Source organism: Anser brachyrhynchus (genome assembly GCF_964034855.1).
Source record: "Anser brachyrhynchus genome assembly, chromosome: 2".
In the NCBI taxonomy this organism is placed as follows: domain Eukaryota; kingdom Metazoa; phylum Chordata; class Aves; order Anseriformes; family Anatidae; genus Anser; species Anser brachyrhynchus.
Window position 1 is genome coordinate 14,863,894 of NC_137695.1, and position 12,157 is coordinate 14,876,050.

A 12,157-nucleotide genomic window follows, 5' to 3' on the forward strand; every position below is an offset into this window, starting at 1 on the left:
GTTACACAATTTCTGAATTAAAGGGGAAGGAGAGGGGCTTACTGACCAGGTTGTTTGGTTCACTGCTGGTAGCGTAAACAGATGTATTGCTTAATCATGGATGAGTAGAGGTAAAATAACTTACTCTCTAACTTGTTCAACTTTCTTTCAGTTGTATACAGTGCCCTCAAGTGGCTGTTTGGTCTCCTAATGCAACAGATGCTGTATATAATGTTTTAACTGTTCTATGTATTCAGTTGTTATTACATTTTGCAACACATGCTGTCTTGGGGATTTTATATACACAACAGTGCACGAAAGCTACAAACAGTATCTTGTTTACTACAGTAAGCCTTTGGGGCCAGTTTTATATTCAAATTAAAAACCTCAAAGCAAAATCCCAATGATCAGTTCAAACCCATTGGCGAGGAATGACTCAGCTAGGCCTGCTCCGTTTCCAGCAGGTCAGAAAAAAGGTCTCATACCTCTTTCAATTAGAAGCTGGTTGTTGTTGTTGTTGTTGTTGTTTTTCTAGAGCTTGCCTAGATTAGCAATGTGATAATTAGGAACACTGAAGCCTTTTATATGCCAGATTACTTGAACATCCTGAGGCAGTGTGTTGTTATTTAATTATTATAGCTATTTAATCCCAGCCAGTAACAAGTACCTGAGATGTCTGCATTTAATACACTCACAGAAGAGGATTAAAATCTTGTAATGGAACAAGGGAAAGCTCTAAAAGTCTTCACTATTTTGATACCTTGCATTGTGCAGGGGAGGTTGAACTAAATGATCTTTAAAGGTGCCTTCCAACCCAAATCATAATTCTACGATATGAAGATATTTTATCTCTTAAAAGTCCTTTAAATACTATTATTTTGATTCAGAGTTATTGCAAAAAAAAAAAAAAACAACCCATTGATCTTTAAATACAAGTTCTAAATATGCCATTTTACCTGTCAATCGTGTTCTGGAATTTCACTAACAATAATTGTGTGGCAAAAAAAAAAACGAGAAAGGGAAATTAATTAGGGTTGTTCATACATACATTGAATTTAACTGTTTGGTTACAATGACATGAAAATAAGTTGGTGCCCCTTTTTTAGTAATGAAGGAAAATTTGACTCATGATTTTTTTTCAGGTCTTGGGGAAGGACAGAACAAATATGGGAGTTGAACTAAGCCATTGATGGATAACTAATAAATGCTGTTTGAGAAAGTTCAACTTCTGTCTATTTTCCTATTTCATGTACAATAACATTTAGATTTTGTTAGTCACCGTGTATGATGTGCAACTTCTTAGACTGCTATTTTTATATATTCAGCACTGCCATCTAGTGGACATGATTGCAGTGAGATTATTTCTTTTCAAGAATTAAAGGTTTTGAAACATGAAATTATCACACTTCATAAACTTTAAAATGAAAGCTAAAAGAATAATACTTTGCTACTGTGGTTTTTAATAATCACAAAATATACATTCCATTCATACTCATATTTTATACGCCACCACATGAAAGACAAAGCCATGATAAAAGACTAGATTAAAAATATCTGTAAGGAAATAAAGGTTCATTCTTCCTTTCGTGTATCTCGTTGTACCTCTGAGAATAATGTTTTCTGCTGATAATTATAGTCATCATCTTGGCTTTTTCCCTTGTTTGCTTTGATTGCTAAGGCAGCAACGTATACCTGAATTTCCAGAGATCCTGGAACAAATGCAGGAAGGAATAAACTACCTCATTTACTACAACACAAGGTGGTAATACTATTAATAATACTTTAGATATGCCCAGTGATAAATAACTATGCAACTCAGACATGTCCGAAAGGAGAAGAAAAAATACCAAGATCTAAGGAAGTCAGGCATCATGGCAGGGGGGTTAAGGTCCCTTCCAACCCAAGCCATTCTACGATTCTGTGATTTCTCACAGTGTAATTAGGCCTGGGGCAGGCACAAAGAACTAGCTGAGTGACAAGTAAATGTGCAAATAAGGATGATCCATACCTTTACGAAAAAAGGAGGCCTTGACTGATTACTTTCTGCTGAGGGGTACCAGGCTTTGCCAACAGTTTATGAGGAAACCACAGTTTAAGGGTGAGGTTATTTTTAAATAAAGCAGTAGGCCATATATTGGCATATTTCATACAGTGCTTGTATTATCATAGGCTTAAGGATTCCTAATTTTGGACCAGAATAACACTGCGTTAGCTGTAGTATAAACATAAACAAAAGAGGCAGCTCCTGCCAAAAGAATTAATTATGGAAGAGAAAACAAACTAATACAAACAGACAGAGAAACATAAGTATCAGATAAGAGAGAACAAATACATATAAACACCAGGGGAATTTCAGGAAATACTGCAGTACTGGTTATAAAGATGTGGAGATAGTTGATGTAATCACAGAGTACTTACTATTTGTATAGGTGTTGTGGCATAGTTTTAAGGTCACATATGCACCTACTACAAATTAACCTGTGTAGCTCACTGAAAGCAAATTAATAACTTATGCAATGAATAGATGGAAAGAAGATTTCCAGAAAAAAACATTCTGTTACACACTATAAACATTTTTTGTATTTTGATGTTCTTTCTTTGGCTCTATTTACACTCACTATTGTGACACAAGAGGAGCACATCCATGGAAAACTGCTGGTGCTGAGAACTTGGTATCCACACACTGTGATTTTCAGAGGTTTTAGTTTGGACTTTTGAACTTGTGAACATTAACAGTTGGAGTTTATCAGCTGGACTACCTGCTGATTTAAATGCCTGATTACTACATTTTTACTTGGTGCAATTTCTTTTACAGCTGTCTGTGAAGACCACTGGCTAACTGAGAGTCTAAAATATTCTTATTTTTTTTTTAATTTAAGGTCAGTTAGATTTGATACTTTTTGCATACACATAAAATTAAGATATTTTGGAGTACCATAATTATAATTATGTAAACCTGACACCTACATACAGTTTTACAAAGATACAGAAATGTGCACTGATGACAATCTTTTCAATGTAGACTACAGAGTTAGCACTCATATCTTTAGAACTTCATTTTCCATTTTATGATAAAATACCTCTTTATTTTAAGATACCACTTCATTATAAGATACATATTTAGGCTTGCTTTTGCGTAACTGAAGATCTGGACTTGACTTTTAAGAAAAAAGTAACCCTTGTTTTTCCACAGCCAAGGAAAAATAAGATGTTGAAGAATTTGATGTCACTGGATTTTTACATGTACGTGTAGAAATCCACCTTTGGCTACACGCCAGGCCTTAAACAAGTTTGTTCTGTAAGTTACAAGAAGTGTAGAACAGTTTTGAGTTACTATTCAGAAAACGACCTCACTGTACCAGCTGTGTATTTCTGCAATTGCTATTTACAGTTGGGCAGATGGAAAAAAAAAAGTATTTGAATAGCATGTGAAGGAGGATACACGTATGAAAACCGCCTTGAACAATAAGAGCATCTGTGTGGCATTTCCATAATTAAACAAACAAACATGCGGGCTGAAATCAAACACAGATTCCCCTCTGGCAGGAAACACTACAAATAACAGAAAGGAGAAATTGGAGTTATAAACGTATTGAGTAAGAATTTTATTAGCAATTGCAACACTGAATTTGGAATTTTTTCTTCTTCCATAGGGGTTTGATGTGTTTTTTTGTTTGTTTTTGTTTTCTTATTGTCCTCCCATCTTTCACATTCCTGAACTTCATAAGGAAAAAACAAAACAAAAAAATCAAACCCACAAAATTTATAGTGAGCTATTTCTAAGCATTTCTGGACAGGGATGCATTTTACAAAGGAAATAAAAATCAGGAGGCGTTTTGTGTGATGTAATGGCAACTCACGCAACTAAGGGAAAAATATTAAGGAGAATATATACTATCTTAAGGAGTTACTAGTTATTTCGTTGTAACCTGGTAATTATTAAGGGATCTCTTAAGAACACAGAAGGGATACAGATTCACTACAGAGAAGAGGGTTTAAGTTTAATAACGTAAGGACTGCGGGCTCAGGAGCACCGGAAGCCCAACACCACATCTCCACACACACACCCACACCCCATGGCGGCCCCCGCGCATGCGCGGCGCGGGCACCGTCGCCCATGGAGGCTCCCCCACGGCCCATGCGCGGCGCGGGGCCTTGCGGCCCGCCGTGCTTGCCGTAGGGCGGGCCGTACCAACCGCCTCCCCTGCGGCGGGGGGGGGCGCGGCCGGAAAGCCTCGGTGTGCCGGGAGCCGCCACCCGCCGCCCATCCTGCCGGCGGCGGGGCGAGCCCGGGAGGGAACGGCGGCGACAGGCGGCGGGGCGGGGCGGGTGAGGCGGCGGAGGGAGGGAGGCGAGCGGAGGCAGCGGGGCCGCGCCTCACCCCGGCCCCGTCAGTGGCGGCGGCCGGCGGCGGGGCGGGGCGGGGCGCGAGCGGCTGGGTAATGGCAGCGCCGTGAGGACGGGGCGCGGGGCAGGGACCGCGGCCGCGCGGCGGGGAGCGGGGAGGGGGGCGCGCGCGCGAGGCGCGTGCTCGGGGCCGCCAGGTAAAGGCCGGGCCGGGCGCGCCCCCGCCGCGCTGAGGGGACGGGGCCACGGCTCGGGGCGGGGGGCGGCGGGGCCGGGCCGCGGGAGGGAGCCGGGCTCTCCACCCCCCCCTTCCCCACCCGCTGCCCCCCTGAGGGGGTCCCGGGGCAGCGCCCCCGGCTCGGGGGGCTCGGGGGGGCCCCCGCTGGGCGTTCCCCGGGCCGGGCCCTGTGGGGAGGGAGCGGCGGGGCCCGGCCCCGCCTGGTTTCGGTTTTGGTTGGGTGCCCGGGGCGGGGAGAGCAGGGCCGGGGGGGGGGTTTGGGGTCGGGGCTGCCGTGCTGGGGGCTGCCTGCCCGGGCTGAGAGGGGGGCGGACGGGGGGCATCCGCTCCTCGTCCCCGCGTGTGAAGGCGTGCCAGCGCCGGCTGCCCGCCGCGGGGCTGGTAATGGTCGCGTAGGGCTCCCAGCCCCTCGGTAGCGTGCACCCCGGGGTAGGCGTTCGGCTCTGGTGTAACTTTTACCACCGAGGTAAATGTATCAGGACCGCCGAGTAGATATATCAGGACGGCGTGCAGCACCGCGGGGCGCTTAGCGCTCTGAGGTGGTAAGCTTGGACCGCTAGCACCCAAAACCCCGGTGTTGTACACAAAAACTTACACCGGGTTTGTCAACGCGTTCATAAAAGTTAGGTTCACATTGGCTTAAAAGTTGTAAGAGGTTACCAGGCTCTAGTCAGCTCTATCTTAAGCTGTTTAACCCCGAATACTTCTATGCTTACAGGGGTGCGCAGTGCTTTGCATGTTACATGTTTGGCTGACCCTAAATACAATGTTACTGGTCCTGTGGGATGTATTGTAGGGAAGAATTTTTCTTCAGCCTTCCTTCCTCCCCTCGGTTTTGCTTATCTTTGAAGGAGTGCCTGTTTAGTTAGAGATACCAAGTGCATGTTTTAGAGAGAAAAGCCTGTAACATGTAACATTCAATTAAGTGTAACTTCATTAACACAAGTGCTTCTTGGGATTCTTAAAGGTTTTATGGACCATGAAAACTTCTTGGCATCATCTGAAAATGTTCTTGCGTTTACTAGAAGATTAACGTTAAAGCTTTTAGAAAAATACTTTTTTTTTTTCTTTTAAAAGAGAGCTTTGAAGTTGTTTACTTCTACTGAAGTTCATGTTTCTTTGAAACATGCATCAGTTTGTGTTTTTCAGTTTACCTTTGGTGGATATCTGTTTATTTTGTCAATTCTCATTGATTTTTTTGCGTAACACATTCCAACCCGTATATGGCAGTAGGAGAAGACTTTTCTTTTATTTCCCAAAGCAATAATAGCCATGTTGCAAATACACCAACTTACATGTTGCTGTTGAACTGAGAAGTATTTATGCATCATAGAATTATTAAGGTTGGAAGAGACCTTCAAGATCATCTGGTCCAACCATCGCTTACTGATTTTTATTACTTCTGCTGGAAAAAAAAAAGTCCTGCTCATAATGCACAGGATAATACCACTTCCTTGATATTATTTGCTACTCTTTTTTTTTAGGAAATCAAAGCAAATGTAGGTAGTAAATTGATTACACTTCAAATGGAAGTTGTTGTATTGCAGGGAGAGGAAAACAGCCTTCTGAGGTTCCTGAGTTTACAGCAGTTAAGGAGCTTGGTTAACTAGTCAGGGTAACATTTTGCAGATACAAGGTGTAGAAGCTGCCTTTGACGTGATTATTATTTTCTTTAGTCTGAGAAACTGCATATCCTGCAGTTTGAAAGAAGTTGTGTGCCTGAGGAAAAAATACAAAGCGAGTAGGGTTAAGGGAGTAAGTTGGTTGGATAACCACCTTTTCAATGTATTTTTTGATTCTTTACCTTGTAGACATTCTCCATGCTAAAAGTCTGTCACTAGCTTTCTTTTTTTTTTTCCTTCTGACCATGAAAATGTGGGAATCAAGTGAGAAGTCACCTGCCCATCTAAATAAAATGGGAATAGGAATCTTATTCCTGTTCTTTATCTTATGATGCCATCCTTCTGAGCAGGATCTAGGCTCGCTCTGTGCATGGAGTGTCACACGTCAGCTCCTTGCTGGGTTGGGTGCATGGGACAGAGGCAAATGGGAACACAGAAAGAAGAGGCCTTCACAGTTTTTTGTCTTTCTCAGGACCTCTTTTCTGAATTCTATTACTCTTCTCCTAGCTTTATTTCAGTAATTTATTTTTTTGTTTGTTTCAATAAATCTCCAAGTATTTTTACGTGAATTTATTAACATGACTTCTGTATTTTCAAGCCACGTTTTATTTGAAGGAGTTCACTGTTTGTCGTGCTGCACAGAGCAATAAGCTGCGCAAGCTGTGCATACTGCTCTGTGTTAAGTGTTTTCTTTTTGTCATCTTGATCAAAGCTTTTGGGTTTTGTGGCTTTTCAAATATAACGCCAACAAACGTTTCATGAAAGCTTGAGGTGAACGTTGGCTACGAGCTGACAACAGTAATTTCAGATAAACTGCTAATCTGTTGAGTGTGCTTCTGCTCAAAGTTCCCTCAGCTACTGAGAAGCTGAAGCAGTCTTTGTGTAAAAGTGACCAAAGGCATGCAGAAAAGTCAGTTTCTTCATATGGTGCTGTTGAATGGACGTCTCTGTAAGGTGATGAGCTTTGAGGCGTGGTGGTGTTAGATAAATTGGTGTTACGTTGTAGGCTACTCGTGCAGCATTAGTGTTCCTTCCTTAATGTTAAAAATCAGGGCTTAAGAGCTTGATTTTGGGGGGAGGAGGGAGGCACCTTTCATGTTGCTGTGCTGATGTGTTGCAGCAGTATATACACTTTAAACTGAAAAAATCAAATGAGATGTATTCTTTTTAATTATTGTGCAGCATTGCCTGATATGTTTAATTCTTCTGCAGATTAACACTAAAGCCCCACAATGTCCCTGAAACCACGAGTAGTTGACTTTGATGAAACATGGAACAAACTTCTAACAACAATTAAAGCTGTTGTTATGTTGGATTATGTTGAAAGAGCGACGTGGAACGACCGCTTCTCGTATCCTTTAAGTGCCAATCCTGATATGGTTGTGTGATGTGCTTAGCATGGAGCAAGCCTGCGCTGTGTGACAGTGTCAGTGGTCTTGATCAGGAGTGCGTTTTCAGGTAGTACCAGATGTTAAGCTCATGAGTCAGTGGAGACTGAGTTTTTGCTCGTTTCTACCATCAATATTTAGCTTGTGCTATAGTTGTTCACAAAAGCTCATGCATCAATTTCCCCTATTGTAATAACGATTCTTTCTTATATGTTTAAGTGTGTGTGTTGTGAGGGGAGCATCTAAGACAGAGAATTAATCTTTAAACTTTGCTGGCAGTAGAGGTGAGATTGTTTTTGTTTTGCTTAAACACATCTCCATCTTCTTTGTACTTCTAAGTATGCTGTTAAACATTTCTGTAGCCAGGGTTTATAGAAAAGCCTTCTTTTCTGCCACTGTTATTAGCTCCCTGGTCCTGAACAGTTAAGAGTGATTATTTTCAACATAGATTTCTAGCTGTGATCGTACAGGCTTACAGTTCAAGTTATAACTGCACAAGTGATATTGTTGTAGTGAAAGGTTTGCATTTTACACATAAAGTGGGCTTGTAATAAGATCTGTTTCAGTGAACTTCTTTTTTTGCAGAAATAAAGCTGTGCCCTGTGTCTGCGCATTCATTACCTTTGTCAGTAGGGTGAATAATGAGAGAAGTTTTGGAGGCTCATAGCTGCTCCCAGGCAATCTGACTGAGTTGGATTTGATTATAAGGTGGAAGAATGGTTTAGACTTGTTTATCAGTTTTTTTAAATTTCTGCTGGGTGAAAAAGGAAGCTTCCAAGAGAACTCTTAGGTATAAGTTATTACAGTGTGACCTCGTTCTTTGTGCAGGAGCTGAGCTCTAAAGCCTCTTCTCTTTCTGAACGTGTTACTGTTTCTTAGACTTGTTTTCAGTTTGCCTCTGACTTTGAGTTTGTGTATGTAAATATATAAAATTGTAGTTGCTCATAGACCACGTAGAATATGGTTATGCGGTTGTATGGTGCAATAATCTTTAAGTGGCTCTTTCATTTGAAAACTTTTAATTAATTTCTGGGGGCATGACTCTTCGCCTTGTCTTTGAGTCAAGTTCAAACAACACCAAAACATTGGTGACTTTTTTCGTTAATTAGATGTGCGCTCCCATGCTTACAGGTAGTGCTGTAGTAATTCTTTCTAAGCAGATTTTAAGAACCACTCGTTTCAGTCTTTAACAAGTTAACTTGTGTAGTGTAAAACTCTAACCATTTTAACAAGGGCACCCAAAGTGGATTTTATTCAGAATAGTTGAATGAGATGTTGGATTGATTCCTCGTCATACTTCTCCACTTAGAACTTCTTATGTTGGGACCTTGTACGCAGGTCTGCTCTTTGATCCTCTTTTGGGATTTGCTTCAGTTGCTTGAGCATCAGGAGGCGAACGCTTGGGAATAGCAGACTCAGGAAGCAGTCTGGGAAGAATCATTTGGCAAGTAATTCTTTGAGAGATGAGAGTAAAGCATGGCGTTGTTAAATTCCTGGGAAGGTGGCACTGTTACTGCCTAATTTGGCACAGTCAGGAGCCTTTTGGAGTATTCTCCATGGCAGACTGGTAGTTACAGAGCCCCTCAGGCCAACCTTAAATGCGGATTGGTACTTTTGCTACATTACCCAAGCTGTATGTTTTAACATGAACTGGTGACTGAGTCTTGAACAACTCAGTGAAACTGGTAGCTCTTCTGTACAGCTAGCGTGGAAGATTTTTCTTGTATTTTAAATGTGTTTTTTTTTTTAATCTGAGATGTTATTAATAAGTTTGAAATGCCAAGTCTTCCTACAGTGTATCTTCTTGTTCTGTGATAGCTCTTTACTCTCTGCCAAATTTAATTTAATTGGAGTAACGTGTTTCTAAACATCTAGAGGGATTGTAAAATTGGTGTATGTATATGACCTCTTCATAGACCTGACTTAAAAATGGGTGAGGAAATGCTGGTTGTTTACTCTATTCTTCTTGCTGCTTAAGCATAACGAAGAGATGACTAATAGCTTTGCACAATGTGTTAATCCAGGCTGTTTTATTGATTATAGTACCAGGTGATCAGCGTACTCCCTCTGTAGTCGCAACAATGACATAAAGAATGAGCTACAGCAGAGGAATGTGATTTCAGTCTGCAGCACTGTTCTCAGAAGTGATTGCTTTCTCTTATGCGCTGCTTGAGACAGCTGAGGTCAGGCGCAGTACACAGGCTAGCAGTCTTTTAGGGCTGAGAAGCTTTGCAATGTGCAGATTCATCTTCTAGAACTAATTCTTGCATCATTACTTTCCCAAAACTCAAATATAGTGTTTTCTTTGTAACTTTGATAATAATTTTATTGTTAAACCTGGCTCATCTTTAAACTTAGCTAATACCTCGAAATGCTAGAATGGCAGGGAGCTGAGAGCCCTAACTGTGTAAGGGTTAAAGAATCTTCTGGAAAAGATCACCTGAAAGACCATATGTCACTGTATTTAAACTGTGAGTCATCTCCAGCCACCTTTGACCTTCAGATCTCCTCACCGGTTCTCTGTGGAAACAAGCGATTCTGGAGATGTTTCATTGTCCACTAAAAAAGCGACAGTTACAAATCTCTACTTGAGATATTATTTATAAGAATTTGGTTATTACGAATACCCAATACAAATTTTAAGACTTTGCTTCTAACTGTTCGGTTGGCTAGGGTGTGTTCTTTAAGTTAAGAGGCTGATCGAGTTGAATAGGGAGTGGTAGTTTAGAACTTTGATAACTGTACTTTGGTAACTGCTGTCTAACAGTTGGACTTTTTTGGACAGGTAGAACGTCAGGATCTTCCTGTAATTGTCGTGGTGTTTTTTCAGCTGGAGAACTGATCGTTCCACCAGCCATACTGGCTGCAGATACAGAAGTATTTTAGATGAATGCTGATTTTCACTTTCAGATAATCATATCTATCTGTAGATGGTAAATAAGTGGTAGCCATGTCAGTGTGGGGCTGTCAGAAGTTCCAGGATCCGAGCCCTAATGTTCCCTCAGCTTCCACTACTTAAAACAGAGATATTGATTATTGAAGCTGAAAACTTGCTCTTTGCAAATCAGGGATTAGAGAAACTTCAGAAAAAGATCGATTTAATCACACACACAAAAAAAATAAAATTAAAACCTCTAAAATGTGGGTGGGTAGTTTATGTAAACTTTAAATTCTGTTGATGAGTTTTCATACTTTAAGCAGATACAAGCCTTGACTCCTAACCCAGAGACATTTATGCTTTGTGTGTGGCCTATCCTGAACCTCTTGGAGAGAGACTTTATACTGAGACTAAAATTTTTTTGGAAAATCATGTACGCCATTTGCACAAGGTAACCTATACAGTTAATGATGTGTGTGTGGTTATTGCTTGTCCTTTTTTGACTTCAGGGTGGGTTTTTGTTTTGTTCACGTGAAGTTGTGTATATTTTCTGAGGTAAAATCAGAGGTGTCAGTGTTCTGGCACCAGAATATACATCTATGAGAGAGACAGATGTCTGTATGCATCACAGACTTACTTTTCAAGCCAACAACAAATGCATACAATTTGTAATATGTTCATTCTTCTCTGTTCACTGCTTATAATCAAATGAGTTACAGAAAGGTCTTCATTTTCAGAATGTGTTAATAGTTTGTCATTAGCTGTCTGTTTAATGTAAAACTACTCCAGCGTCTTGAAAACCGACTGTGTATACTCTAAGAAAGAAAAGTGCTTGAGAGGGGAGGAAGTAATGACAAATTATTTATTACGACATATAACAGTACTTCTATACCAATATAGCTGTAAATTAGTTTAGGTGTCTTACATGATGACACAGAAATTCAACAGAATCGTGATTTATCACGCTGCATATATAGGATGGATGAACAGTATCTCCTTGTGCATCAGTAAAAAGAGTTAAACTAGATGCCTGCCTCTCTTTGGTGTCTGTATAGGGAGTGAAGAGCTGCAAGTTCTGGCCAGCACTGCTGAGTGGCGTATTGCTGGTTTTTCAACTTAAGTACCTGTATGCTTGACAGCATAGGCTAGACACCTTAATAGGTAGTTCCACTGGTTGCAGGGAGGCTACCTCTGATGCTTTGACAGACTAAATCAGTTCACAAAACTGGCAGACAACTCAGTCACAAAGTTGTTTCTCAGTTATTTAGTGAGCTGAACGAGCTCACTTAGGACACTCAGGCACACTAGAAGCTGTGGGAAGGAGTGGAAAGCATACATCCAGTTCTTGGAAGTGGCTACCCATCATTTGTCTTTGAAATAATTTTGAAAAATCTTTGTGAAATTCATACTACAGAGGAAAGCACTCTTGATTCTATCTGGCCTACTGGCTTTCCTTTTATATTGTTGTGGAACAAGCTTTGTTGCTGCTTGAGACAGTTTAAAATTGCATTCTGGAGCTAAATTCCTAGGATCTTGTCTGCCTCCACAAATCATACAATTTAGATTTAAACAAATTAGTTAAACTATATTCGTTTGAAATACTATTATATTTTGAGAACTTTAGTATACCAACAACTTCTCAGGTGATAAATGGCTGATGTTCCAAAAAATTTGGGCCTAGCTTTACAGAATTTAAGATGTGTAT

General features: G+C 40.9%; 1 protein-coding gene across 5 annotated transcripts in view; it reads left to right on the forward strand.

The window, feature by feature from the left end:
- Positions 1-4,149: 4,149 nt before the first annotated feature.
- The window catches only part of CUL2 (cullin 2), a 49,293-nt gene continuing 41,285 nt past the window's right edge, over positions 4,150-12,157 (forward strand). For 2 of the 5 annotated variants that reach the window (XM_080582616.1, XM_080582618.1), the window contains exons 1-3: positions 4,298-4,418; positions 7,399-7,537; positions 10,801-10,903. In XM_080582616.1, coding sequence (XP_080438742.1) covers positions 7,419-7,537; positions 10,801-10,903 — 222 coding nt within the window. In that variant the 5' untranslated portion in view covers positions 4,298-4,418; positions 7,399-7,418. Of the gene's footprint in view, positions 4,524-7,398; positions 7,538-10,800; positions 10,904-12,157 lie in introns of all 5 variants that reach the window. The other 3 variants (XM_080582615.1, XM_080582617.1, XM_080582619.1) reach the window with 3 other exon arrangements.